Raw genomic sequence first — 13,753 nt, forward strand, 5'->3', positions numbered from 1 at the left:
CTTTATCCGCACCTTTACACACTCCTCTTGCATTCACACATGTACACAACCCCCTTGCACCATACACACACCTTTACGTGTCCACCCTTGTCCTGTGCACTCACACCCTCAGATACCCCTCATGCACTCAGCTTACACACACACGCTCCTTGCACTGTGCACACTCCCCTCATGTACCACAGGCTCACCCCTTATGTACAACACTTGCTCTGTACATGCACAGCTTGCACATTCCATGCACACCACGGAGAGAAAGGACTGTGCACTCACCTTTACACATCCCTCATGCACTCACACCCTTACACACACACACACACCACCTTTACACATCCCTCATGCACTCACACCCTTACACACACACACACACACACTCCTTGCACTGTGCACACCCCCCTCATGTACCACAGGCTCACCCCTTATGTACAACACTTGCTCTGTACGTGCACAACTTGCACACTCCATGGAGAGAAAGGACTCCACGTGAGGAAGGACCACGGAGAGGAAGAAGCACTGTGGAGAGGAGGAAGGACAATGGAGAGGAAGGATGATGGAGAGGAAGGACCACGCAGAGGAAGAACCCAGCACAGCCGCTGCAGGGGCTGAGCGCTGCTGACGGAGCCGATGCTGAGGACTCCATCCCACCCAGGATTCCCCCAACACATCCATGAGAGTCCAGGGTGGTCCCGCACACTACTGGAGTACCCCTGACCGCCACCCTGGCTCTGTCCCTGCCCCCTTCACTTTACTCCAACGGGATGGAAAGGAAAACGGGGTGCAGGCGTTTGGGGGGAGGCAAAAATAATTTGGGAAGTTCATTAGGAAAACTCATTAGGTAAAAATGTGAAAGCAGGGACAGGCAGCAGAATGGAAAGGCTCGAGGGTCCCTCCAGCCAATTTGGCCATCCCGTCACCTTTCCACACAGGGAAAGTGAGGGAGAGGCAGGGCTGGAAATCAGGCTTGTGCCTCCTTTCCCAGCCCTCCGGTAGCGGTGCCCGCGGCACGGAGCCGGAGGGGCTCCGTGAGAGATCCCTGCTTCCCTCCGCTTCCCTTGGATCCGGGAGCCACTGGAGGCAGAGCGCGGGGTCGCTCCGCAGGCACCGGGGCTGCCGAGACCAGCCGACAGATGCTGCGTCTGTTTTCTGCTCCTGGCTCGGTTTGGTTTCTGTGTGGGCGGCTCATGCGAGCAGAAGGTGATGGGGAACAGCCCGTCCTTCTCAACCCCCAAACTCAGCCGGCCCTTCTCGCGGGGCTCATCCTACCCTCGGGTTTTTGGAGAGCCACCGGCGTCCCCCCCCCTCCCTTTCTCTGAGCGCATTTATCCCCCGTGAATCACAGCACCAGCCTCCTGGAACAAATCCGTTTCGACGGTGTCCTCGTTCCTGTTGTTGTGAGCCATCTCGGAGGTATTTGCACCGAAGCCACAATCCCAAAGGTCATGGATTTTCGGCAGCCTGGCACCGTGCCCGTCTGCGGGCACGGAGGGAGAGAGGGGGCCTTGAAACCTGCCCCTCACCGCTGCCTCGGGCTCTGCAGCATCCACTGCCCAGCTCCCTGGGGATGCTCTTTTGGAGATGCCACATCCCAGCCCTCCTCCTGCAGCACCGACAGCTGCTGGTGGCCTTTAGCAAAGCTCCCCTGGACCCACCAGCATCTGTGTTGTAGGGGGCTGTCCTGTCTCCACATGGAAAGGAGAGGGGAGGTGGAGAGGGATGGAGAATGGGAATAGTGGGGATCCCACGTTGCTGCAGCTTCCTGGTCCCCACCACGGCATCTCTCAGCCCTCCCTCTGTGCTGTCATGGAATCACTTAGGTTGGAAAAGACCTCCGAGATCATTGTGTCCAGCCCAATCCCAGCAAGCTCTCCCTGCCGTTGGGAAGCAGGCAGGGAGGAGGATGGAGGAAAGGAGAGTGTGTCTGGCGAAAACCCACAGTATCACAGGGAAAACCCCCCCTCAACAACCCCCCTCCTTCACCCGGCAGCTGCTCACCAAACCCATTTTGAACTGAACAACACAGCAACGGAAAAAAAAAAAAACGATGCCTTGTTCTCCTCCTTCTCCTCCAACCATCGTGACAAATGGTATTTCACTCAGGCGCTGGCAGATAAAATCAGGTTTAAGCCACACACCTCAAACACGAGGCTTTATCTGAGCCGGGTTTGGAGCCTGACCTTTACCACGGCGCGGTGCCGCCGGCTCGCAGCCGCGGGAAGGCGGGAGCTGCCGCGGCGCCCGGGGCTCCTCCGAGGTGGTCCAGGAGCCAGGGGAGAAGGGAGAGGAGGGAGAGGAGGAGGTTTTCCTGCTCGGGGACAGGAGGGAGAGCAGGGGGAGTCAGGGATGCTCAGCGGAGCGGGACAGCACGTGGGTTACAGAGCTGGGCACAGATGTGGGGACAGCAGCCGTGGGACGTGCACCGAGCTGCCACCGGGCTCAGCCACCTGTGGGTGACATCACCAGCACCAAAAAAAACCGCAAACCTGCCCCCCCCAGCCCCTCTCCCATCCAGAGGGAGTTACCAGGCATTGCTTTCCCTGCACTGTGGCTCTGTATCCTCCGTGTCAGGCAGGGAGCAAACCTGGGTTTTCCCCATCCCAAGTGAGCAGTGAGGAGCTGAATTTAAAATAAACCAACCCCAAATCGAGCCTTTGCTCCCTCATCAGCGTGTTCTGTGTCCCCAGGGGCTACTGTAAACAGCAAAGTTTGGCTACAGATAAAAAATACGTTGATTTTGTTAAATAGATGAATATTTTTGTTAAAGAAACACCTAAACCCTCATGTAGGGTGTCACTGCTTCCATCCATCTGCAAGATGATGTGGTGACAGACTAAGGGACAGAAGAATGGTCCTGTCATGACCCAAATGGCCCCCAGAATGGTGTAGCTTGGAGTCACCGCTGCCCCAATTGAATTTGGTACCTGTTAACACGTATTTGAAGTCATTTGTTGTTCCTAATGGAATGAGTGACATCGCCTTGGGTGGCTTTAATGCCTCACCCGGATGGGAACCAGGACTGCTGCTTCATTAGCATGAGTCTGACTAATTAGTGAGGTACCTGCAGCTTTTAACAACCTCTCACTTTTTCTTTTCTTTTTTTTTTTCCATGCATTAAAAGCTGTAATTTGGAAATCTGGCCGGGAACAGAGGGGAGATGCTGACAGCAGAAAGGTCTTGGCCGGGGCTAACCAGTTGCCACCAGCAAGGGATGGAGGAGCTGGGAGAGAGCCCCAGACCCCAGTGGGGGGCCCCGGGCTCGGTGGCAGAGGGTGAAAAATGAGCAAACTTGGGTTTTCTGCAGAAGAAAAAAAGCAGAGCCACCCACGCGCCAGGAAATCTCTCCTCTCCGTGTGGGTGGCGGAGGCCCCAAGATGAGTTATCTCTAAAGGGCGACTCTGGGGATACCTCGAGATCTTCACCGGCGTGGATCCGGCGCGTGCCAGGGAGGAAATATCACCGGGGCCAGCTGGGGCTTTGCCTCCTGCTCCTGGTTTTGCAGCAGCTTGGTTTTTAAAATCAGCCAGAAAACGGGAGCCTCCATCCCCCCTCCCCGGCGCGTCGCTCCGTGGATCCGTTTTCGCGCCGCGCGACCCCTCACGAGGTGGTTTTACCCCCTTTATCCTTCCTGCTTCCCATGGGATGATCACTGGGGAAGGAGGGTGCCCAGGGACAGATGGCTGGTGCAGGGGGTTCATTTTAAGGGTATTTAATGGAAAATGGCAGCGTTTATGAGGGGAAAAGAAGAGGGTTAAAGCTCCATCGTGCTCGTAAGGCTCCGCACTTTTCGGAGCAGCCTCTGTGTTAGGAGGAACTAAAAAAGCAGAATTTACAGTATAGATCTAAAAACTTGAGCCTGGCAGAGATTTTGGCCTGGCCAGAGAACAGCTGGCTCCGGCTCAGCTCGTAAAAAAGTTAAACTGGGGAAGAAAGGGAACAAAAAAGCCACCCCAGCATTGAATGTTTATGTTTCCAGCAGCTCCGAGGTCTCTCCAGCTGATCCGCCTCTCCCTGTGCAACTTGCTCCGGCTGAGTCAGGAACCAGCTGCTTCGGATCAAAGCCGAAGGCTTTTCCATATGCCACAGAAAGCCTGACAAGAGGGAAAGCAGGCTGCTTCCAAGGGGAATCAGAGGGGTTTTGCCACAAAGGCAGGGAAGAGGAGCCCCAGCTGCAGGAGAACAGCAAAACCCTCTGAGAACCAACACACGGCTCCGTACTGGATCCCAGAATCCCTGCTCTTCCTCACTAGCCCTGGCTGTCCCAGCTGGGCTGGGCTTAGCTCACCTTGGTTTTCCAGTTGAACGAACTTGAAAGATACCCCTGAAACAGAGGCAGAGGGAGGGAGATTTAGGAAAGGCCGTTGTCTCCCTCCTGTGGGGAGATGCACAAATGAAATTAATGCCCTCTCCTCCCCCCGGCGTTGTGTTGATAAAATATTCCTTTTAAAGGAGCGCTTTTCCTGTCACTTTCCCTGTGTGTTTTCCCAACATTCTGCCACAGCAAAGGCAAAAAAAGAGGCCCTTTCCTCTTGGTTTTCCCCCCGAGCCTCAATAATGACATTGTGGGAGGTCAGAAGTGAGTGTCCAGGGTGAGTTCAGCCCTGTCCAACCTAAATCTGACCTGCAAACCTCTATTTCTTCCATCCCAGAAGTTCCTAAGAACAGGTAGAGCAGGAGTAGCCTTTACTCAAAGTCTCCCAAACCTGGGTGAGCTAAACAACCCATTTTAGTGTATTTTTTCTGCTAAAAGCACGAAGAGATGCAAGTCACCATTGCCGAAGTCAACGCCAAAACCATTTATTTGAAATCAAGTTATCATAAAAACAACTTGCAGCCATAAAACACCAAGCCCTCGGTAACTGTGCAAAACAAAAATAGACCCTCATTTTCGGGAGCGTTTGTTTTCGATGAGCAGCACGACGAGTCTATTCCGAAGGAACCTTATTTCCTTTTTGTAGGACGAGCAGAATAAGTCCCTCAGCTTCTGGCGCAGGGCTCCGAGCGAGGGCAGGCTGTGGCAGCTGGGGATGTTCAGCAAGGTCTCAAAGAACTCCTTCCACAGCTCAGCGTTGGCAAGCCTGTGAAAGGAGCACCAAAAAAAAAAAGCTAAATTAAAGCTGTTAAAATAGGAATTTACCTCCCCCAGTCGGAGCTGCGACAGAATCAACAAAGCAAGCCGGGGCTGACAACAGGTCTTTCTAGGCAAAGGTTTGGGAAAGGTTTTTGACACTGACCTCCTGAAGGTTCCCTCAGGCTTCCAGACTCCGTTTTCATTCTTTATTTGCATGTAGGTGCCGAAGATCATGCAATAAATTGTGGCTGCGATGCCAAAGTAGTCTGTCTAAACGAAGAACACGCCGGCTTCACGTTAAAAATACACCAAGGCCGCTAAAAACCAGCTGGAAAACCCCTGTGGGGGGGACAAGCTCTGCAAAAGGAGAGCTCGGGAGTGTGCTGAAGGCACAGCTCTTACAGTTAAAAGTCTAATATTCTCAGTGGGAGGCTCCAGGGAATCCCCTACCTGGTAGTTCCAGGGTTTCCGCGTCAGCATTTCCACGCACTGGAACCCAGACGTCTCGCAGCGGGCGGTGAACGCCGTCCCCTCGGGGAAGAGCTTCATGTCAACGCTCTGGCCAAAGTCAATGAGGGTCAAGCCATGGGAGAGCCCATCTATGTCGCAGGTGTCATTGTCCAGAAACCTGCAGGCACGACAAGAACCAGCCCACGTTAAGTCGAGGCTCCGGCGCCGCCTCTCGCGCGGGGTGAGAAACACTCGCCTTTCCCCGAGGATGAAGTTGTCGGGTTTGATGTCCCCGTGGATGATCCGGCAGCTGTGGAGCTCCTCCACCATGTGGAGGATTTTCACGGCGAAGTAGATCACCAGGGCTTGGGGCATCACCTTCTCGGGAATCCTCTTGTAAAGGTTGATGGCGTTCTGTGAACCCAGAGGACACACAGGGATGACTTGCTATGGGTTAAAGGCCTGAGGGGATGGACAGAGATGCTCTCCAGAGCAGAAGCTGATGCCACTCACCAGCAACGTTCCGTAGCTGTGGAGTTCACCCACCAAAATGCTCCCGTTTCGGAAGAAATGAGCAGAATAAAAGTGAGCGTAGAGGTGGTGCAGGCTGGGGTCCACCCTTTCCACCAGCTGGGTTGCAACGTAGAACTCCCAAGGGTTGGCAGGTTTCTGGACCTGGAAGTAAGAAGTGGATTTACTGGGAAAATCTGTGAGCGTTGAAAGCAGAAGTTCCTCTCAGGCTGGGGTTTTTTAGTGGGAGATTTGGCATCTTCCCTTCCCAAATAAATACATATGATAGGATCATGGAATCCTGGGATGGTTTGGGTTGGAAGGGACCTTAAAGATGATCCTATTCCAACCCCCTGCCATGGGCAGGGACACCTTCCACTAGCCCAGGTTTCTCCAAGCCCCGTCCAACCTGGCCTTGGACACTTCCAGGAATGGGGCAGCCACAGCTTCTCTGGGAAAACTGTGACAGAGCCTCACTCCCCTCACAGAAATTAACCTCAGGTCAATAGACTTGATGATCAGTCCTGTCCTATCAGGAATCCAATTCCATGCCACAATCCCATTCTGGCCACACACTTTGGTGTATCCCTGATGCTCAAAAGAAAGCATAAATCACCTTTTTATCCCCAAAAGATCTCACATAGGGTGTTAACACAAAGAAGGCTTTTTCCTGAAAGCCCAAATGTTGATGAGAAGATCCACAAAAAGGTCCCAGGGACAGATCTGAAGTGGGAAGGCCAAGGGGAGGTGTCACTACTGTAAGACTCCAGAATCATTCCAGGAGAGCATTCCTGGCCCAATCCCACTGACCTTGAACACGACTTTCTGGTTGTTCCGAGGGTTATTGGCATCCAGGAGGGAAGCCTGATAGACTTGGGCAAAAGCTCCCTCTCCAACCAAGCAATCCACATGGAATGAGTTGGAACCTTAAAGAGATGAACAACATCAAATCCTGCTTGCAGACTCCAGGAGGAGAATCACTACTCAGGGAAAAAAAAAAGGAGAGCACCAGCCTACATGGATTATTTAAGCCCCGAGCTGTTTTCTTCCCTACAAGTCATCCCTTCCCTAGGAGAAAGCCTGGACTCAGCTCCTGAAACCAGGAGTGCTGGAAGTGCCACATGCTAAAAAAACAGCGTTTCTATTTTTGGTCTGACCCCCCTGGAAGGGATCAAATTCCAAAGGCTGTGACCTCAAGAGTAAACACCAATGTTTGAGTCCCACAGGGGTGTTGCAATCCTCGTCCCTACAGCTTTTGTTGACACGGGACCGCTGCTGCTCCATACAAGGCTCGAGGGTTGTGTCCCAGTTTATAAGGAAAACCAGGAAAACGACCACTCAAGAGCCCTGCATCCAAAAGGATTATGCTACAAAAGACAAACAAACCAACCCCTGGCCTGACCCCACAGCTGAGGTTGGGATAACCTGGAAGGCATCTGGATATGTGCACAGGGAAGCTGAATTCCAAAAAACATTTCCCGAGAATTTTTCCCGGAAAAACACTGAGAAATGCTTGCAGATGGAATGCCCAAAGGAGCTCTTACCCAGTGGGAGCTCAGCCTTCACTGTGATCAATGGAAGGAGAGATTTCCACTCGAAGTAGTTGGTGTAGGTGTGGAGAGGTTTGGGAAGCTCCGACAAGAACTTGGCAATCAATGCCTTATCCCAAGGGTTCTCCACAAGGACTTCATGGAAAAAAAAAAAAAAAAAAAAGAGAAGTATTTAAGCAACAAATGTCATTTCAAAGAGGTCACACAAGGTTACACTTGAATGAGCATCACTGATTCAAAGGAAATATTACAAAACATAAACCCCAAGAGGGATAAGTTAAACATCCCTCCCTTTGGACATTCCAGGTTTTAGACCTGTCAAAGATGCCCAGAAAGCTGGATTTTTCCAAAGCATTTGGGCCCTGATGAGCGCAGAACCTGTGAGTACTCCAAGTGTTCCTGCACTTTGGAATATCTTTGGCATCATCCAAACACAGGTTCAACCCACAGCTGTCCCTCCTCACATCCCTTGCAGGTGATCCCTGCTCCAATCTTGGAATATATAGCACAAAAAAACCCAGGGAATGCTCCATGCCTGCAGCTCCCACTCTCTGGGCTGTGACACCTCCACACAACTTCTCCTGGGAAGTTCTCTCCAGCCCTGCACAGGAAGATTCAGCTCTGCTCGTGGTTCTTTGCTCATGTTGTTGTTGAGAAGCAGCTCCAACAACTCCCTGAATGCCATTCCCACGTTTCAGGATGTTTTCCTGGAGCTCCCTTGGCTCTGTGACGTGTTCCAGAGCGAGGCTATAGGGATTGAAACCAAAATATCATTAGCTGACCCTTCTGCCACGGGGGTTTGGCACCTTCAGGAAGCAAAAAAACCATGTCAAATGCCCACACTCACAACCTTGGCCAGCACTGAGATGAATAAAATGGAATTTTCTTAAGAAAATAAGGTTTGGTCAAGTCCCATTCCCTGATACTTAATAATTTTCAAGTTCATCAACCAACAGGGAAGAAAGCAGTGGATTTTTGGACAGGTAATTTTTGATTGAAATGTGGCAAAACTTGAATCCTGGAAGCATTTTTTGGGGTGTTGTCACCCAACCCAGGTTCATTTATCCCCAGAGTGCTGAGAAATATCCTGAGCAGAGCCAGGCTCACACAAATACTTCAGAATTCCTTGGAAAACTTGCATTGGGATGTCCTGAAATCCCAGCCAGTCACGACATACCTTAATTTCTTGTTTTTTGTCTGTTTGTGCACTTCTCCAGAGAACTCCAAATCCATCTGTGGCAGGTCATCCCCACAGGCTGCACACAGGGAGCAGCAACAAGAGCAAATCAGTGTTCATTTTCCCCAAACACAGGAACATTTAGAGAATTCCCACCCACAGCTCCCCACAAAAACTAGAACTCCACAAGCCTAATTTAAAATATGTGAGTAAAGATCAGGGCTGGATTTCTCCAGGGGGTGTATTCCAAGATTAAGGAGAGGCAGAGCAGCATAAAGGTGGTGCTGGGATTCAGCCACTGTTTTGATCTTCACGACCCCTTGGAATTGGTTGGACACACCCATTGTCTTATCCCTTAAATCTCTCATCCCTCCAATTAGAAATCCTTGGAGAGCTGATGTGCTGGGCCAGCTCCCAGCTGGTTTTCCCACAGGGAACGTGGGCTCAGGAACGGCAGCAGTGGGAGGATTTGGCCAGATCCTATCCCCTGGGTAGGACGTGGCCAAAACTGGAGTCACGAGGCACCAAATTCAAAACGCCCTAATCCCAAAATATTCCTCATTTTACCTCTGTCCCCCAAAGGTTGTAGGGAATGAGCTGCCAGGTAGCTGAAGGGCGTCGAGACGAGCTGGGCAGCTCGTGCAAAGTCTCTGGTGTTGTTTGGACTGGCAGCCAAGGTTTTGTTGCTGCACTGGATGTTCCACACCGTGTAATCATCCCTCAGGAATTCCGTGGTCCCCGTCTCTTCCTACACGGGAGAAAAAGAGATAAAAGATCTCAAATTAAACCATCAAATTGTCTGCACTGTGACCTCCAGCAGCCTAATGGTGAGTCAACTTGTAATATTAGAAAAATAAAGGGTTATTAGGAAAATATAGGAATGGAAACATAAAGGTTGCATCCCAGGTTTCCATAGTTTTGGACCAGACATAAATGTTGGCAATAATCAGCAGCAGAGAACAAAAAAAATTGCCATGAGAGCCTGGAAGAGCAAATCTTATGATGATACAGGGATCACTTATATCCAGGCAGACTGAGGTTTTATGCATCTCCTTGGCTATGGAATCTGTGAGGCTGGAAGGTGAAATCCCTCTTCCTGCCCCCCAACTGATGCTGAATCCACGTAGGAACTACAGCTGGATTCATCCCAGGGGAGGAGGTCTCCACTCTCAAGCTCCCAGAAGTTTTATGAGAATTAACAATCCAAAAAAAAAAGCTCATCCCATCGGCAGGGAATGGGAAAGGGCATCCAGACTTCAGCCTGGCAGCCTTCCCAAGAATATTGTGGGACTGGGAGAGGACAAAAGGTAAATCTGATGACCCCCATAACTCCATAACCCACTTCCAAAGCCAATCCTTGCAGGATCACCACTCACTTCTGCTGCACAGTCAGTCAAGTGTTGTTGTCCAAGACTTCTGGGCTCCTCTGGCTTGTTCTTGTGCTGTGGGATGCTGAAAAACAGGAATTTTAGAACTCCTCTCCCCGGGAGCTTTCCCAGGCATGCTGACCAAAGCACACTTGTTCGGTTTTAACTTCGATATTTTTATATTTCTTTTCTTAAGAGTCCCGTTTGCAGCTCCTTGGAGAACCTGCAGCAGCTCAAAGAAACGAGTTATCCCCAAATTCCCCAGAAAAATGAAGCCTCCCAAGCACTGTCCAAACAGGGAAGTTGGGCAATTCCAGGGTAGCAACTACAGCTTTTCTCCTGCCACTCTCCACACAGCTCCTACCAGTTGTATCCAAGCCAATCCCGACTGGAATCACAGCCATGGCAAAGTTCTATGGAGTGGAATCAATCCCACATGGAATTTTTCACGAGCTCAGCTCAGCTGTTCCTTTTTCCCCCCTTACCTGCTGTTCTCCTTCTCATTCTCATCCTGAAAGATGGAAAACGCAGGAGTGGCAGGGACAGCAACATTAGTTTTCAAACACCCATCAGGCTCTGAAAAATAAGAGATAACCAATGTTATCTTCACCCAACAAAGATTATTTAAACAGCTCCATTTCCCCCCCATCCAGGTCCCTCCACCTGCAGAATTCCCATTCAAATCCCCTTTCCAATAAATGCTTGGAAATCAGATTTTTCCAGCCCAAAGCCAGTTTGGAAATCTCTCTGTGTTCACTCCTGTAAAACCCTGGGTGTCAGCCTGTCCTAACTTTTACAACAAGGACTGATGGGAGGTAGAAATGGGAAATAAAGGATGGAATAGCATGGATTGGGAAAATAAATAGCACACACCATTTTTCCTGAAAAAAGCTTCCAGTTCTTCGTTGCTGTTTTCCAGGGGTGATGGTTCAGGTAAGATGGGTGTTTGAAACACATCCATGAGAAAGCCTAATAAATGAAGAAAAATGGAAGGGAAAATGAAGGGAAAATAAAGAATAAATGAAGAAAAAAAAAAAGTAAAGGAAAAAAAACAACACAGGAATAACATTCCCAGCAAAAGAAATTTTCAGAGCTTCTTCCGTTGTGTTGTAGACAAATCAAATGCCAATTAATAATAAGAGTCTTAAAAGGTAATTAATTATAATGGTCTTATAATTTATCAAATGCCAGTAACAATTATTCCTCCCAGACACATTTAAACCCCCCCCCAGACAACTGAACAGACACAGGGAGGTCCAGTTTGGCCACCACACACCTTCCAAGGCCTCCCAAGGGGGCAAATTCTCCTTTAATTTCCCAGATTTTTGGAAAACTTGGATATTTGGAAAACTAAAGAACGCCACAAGTTTCGGGGGTTTATTTTTTGGTTTTTCTTTTCAGGGAGATTTATTCAGCTCAACATCAACCAAGAGCTGGCAACTTCCAAATTGATCTGCTGCCTACAAACAGGAGTCCCTGACAGCAGTGACAAGAGCAGCTCAGGGACTCCCAGAGAAGCCTGGCAGGGACTTCTCCAGGAATTTATGGGATGTGGCTGCTGGGATGCTGTTAAAGCACCTCTTTTTGGCCCAAAGTTCCGAGTCATCCAAATTCCAGCAGAAGGTTGATGGTTTAATATTTTCCTCATTGACTGAAGGGTGAACTTGCCCACCACTAAAGAACTTCCTTGGCTAGTGGAGCGCTCAGATTTCCAGGCCAGATCCCACTAACTCCAGAGGAAGCAGGATGTCATCCCAAAGATCTTACCCAAGGCTTCCTTCGTGTGCACCGTGGGCGACGGCTGCACTTTGAAGGGCGTTGCCTGCTTCCCTCCTGCCAGAGAGGTGTTCGGGGTGGCCTGGGAAGCATTTCCAGAGGCAAAGGAGGAATTTCCACCTCTGGAGGCTGAAAAAGACAACAGGGAGATCAGATCATTCCTGAAGGAGCCTGGGATTGTTTACGGACATTCCAGCGGCAAGGAAAATGTTAGTGAGGAGAAGTAAACAAGGCGAGTAGAGGAATGACGGCGCGGGATTTTGGGAGGGATTTTTGGCTTGTTTACAGACCTGCAGGGCAGATTCCCAAGAGAAACCACCCTGAGAGACAAGAGGGACCTGGGGCAGCTGGGTGGCCCCTGAGGAACCTGCCTGCAATTCACGGGAATGATCTATCCCAGCAAGGACAAACAGGGATCTCCCGACTGCAACTGGGAAAGGAACTGCATGGAAGGTGGGAACAGGGGTTGGATGCATGGAAGGGAGGGAGAGACCTTGCCCAGACACACGGGGATGGAGTCAGGGAAGTCAAAAAGCTTTGCTAGGGTTGGAACCAGTGTCCACATGCAATTATTGATCCCCAGCCAGGAACAGTCACACCAACAGCATCAGTGTCCGTCCCAACTGGGCTCCTCACCTTCCCTCACATCCACAGCAGGAGTCAATCCAGTGGATCTCTTGGGGTGCCTTCTGAGGAAAGAGTGACAACATCAGCTTGGAATAGAAACTGTTTAAATCCCATTTTAATCCCTATTTAAATGAAGTGAGAAGTCCTTTAGAATATTATTAAATATCAACCTCTGAAAGATCCTCCTACAGCTGCCAGTGAATATGAAACCTGGAAGGCAGCAGAGTCCTTTAGAAAGGTTAAAATGCATTCAACGCTCTCCTGGGACATAGTTTGCCTCCAAGGAATTCCGTGATATGAGTGAATAACTGGTTCCAACTTGGCCAAGCCTACTCAGCCACCCTCCCTTTGCCAGCCTGGGTTTCTCCCTCTGCCCCCCAATTTTGTGTCCTCTATTGGCCCAGTCCCACAGCAGAAGTGCAGGAGAAAAATACCAACAATTTTATCCTTCTCTGGAGACCTCAGGGTGGGATCTGCACGACCAAGGCATTCCTGGTGTTTATTCCAGGGACAGCCAGGCAGTTACACACCCAATTCCCTCTTATCATAATTAAACCACAGCGGGTTAAAGGAATTAAACACTGCAGTGAGGACTAAGTTTGCTCCGTGCCTAACAAACACCAGTTTCCACAGGTGACTTCAGGTGGGTGGGTTTGTTTGTTTCTTTTCAGAAGGGGTGGAAAGACTCCTTTTTAGTTCATTCCCAGCCGGTGTAGGCGCTGAGGACACGAATTGAAGGAGCCTGTTCATACTCACTGTTGCAGAGCTGAGTCGGGATGTGCCCGTTCCTCAGCTGAGGCACCACTGAAGGGAGGGTGCACCAGACTCTTCTGGAGCTCCCCAAGCTCTGGCTGAGCTCTGTCTCTGTCCTTCTCCTCCCTTCTTTCCCACAAGGAGGCCGACGGGACCCGGCAGCCGAGGGGCTTTGCTGGCGGCAGGGTGGGAGCAGGGGCTGGGCCAACACTGGGCTGGGGCTGCTCTGGCACCTCGGGCACACCTGAGGTTGGAGCAGGTGCCACGCAGTTCCCTGGCGGGGCTGTGCTGGGCCTGGCACACGGGAGCACCTTTAGGGGTGAGAAATGACGCTCAAACATCCCGCAAAGTCCAGCCGAGAAACGTCCCTCGACACCCAAACACCCCCCAGGCACAGCCACTGCCATTTGCCCTTCAGTTCTGCACGACTAGAACAGCTTTTCACACTTTGGAGAACTTTCTAAAACTAGATTCTAGAGAT

At 50.6% G+C, this 13,753-nt stretch overlaps 1 protein-coding gene across 1 annotated transcript; it reads right to left on the bottom strand.

Moving 5' to 3' along the window:
- Positions 1-4,770: 4,770 nt before the first annotated feature.
- On the bottom strand, positions 4,771-13,628 carry BUB1 (BUB1 mitotic checkpoint serine/threonine kinase). The gene is made up of 16 exons (XM_017837400.1): positions 13,276-13,628; positions 12,529-12,581; positions 11,884-12,021; positions 10,990-11,085; positions 10,602-10,692; positions 10,126-10,201; positions 9,317-9,497; positions 8,750-8,828; positions 8,108-8,319; positions 7,567-7,707; positions 6,833-6,948; positions 6,026-6,187; positions 5,769-5,926; positions 5,513-5,690; positions 5,226-5,332; positions 4,771-5,069 (listed from the first exon to the last, which is right to left on the bottom strand). Exons 1-16 carry the CDS (start codon positions 13,611-13,613, stop codon positions 4,874-4,876), a joined length of 2,322 nt encoding a protein of 773 aa, XP_017692889.1. The 5' UTR covers positions 13,614-13,628; the 3' UTR covers positions 4,771-4,873.
- Between the last annotated feature and the right edge of the window lie 125 nt (positions 13,629-13,753).

The sequence above is a fragment of the Lepidothrix coronata genome, unplaced genomic scaffold (assembly GCF_001604755.1).
Source record: "Lepidothrix coronata isolate B3197 unplaced genomic scaffold, Lepidothrix_coronata-1.0 Scaffold304, whole genome shotgun sequence".
Taxonomy (NCBI): domain Eukaryota; kingdom Metazoa; phylum Chordata; class Aves; order Passeriformes; family Pipridae; genus Lepidothrix; species Lepidothrix coronata.

Bases quoted from the DNA above. Each gene is read 5' to 3' on its own strand.
- BUB1 (XM_017837400.1), bottom strand. From the start codon at position 13,613: ATGTTTGAGCGTCATTTCTCACCCCTAAAGGTGCTCCCGTGTGCCAGG. The intron at 12,582-13,275 runs GTGAGTATGAAC...CTCTTTCCTCAG, and splicing joins CCCGACTCAGCTCTGCAACA to AAGGCACCCCAAGAGATCCA. The intron at 5,927-6,025 runs GTGAGTGGCATC...CTGGGTTCACAG, and splicing joins ACAGCTACGGAACGTTGCTG to AACGCCATCAACCTTTACAA.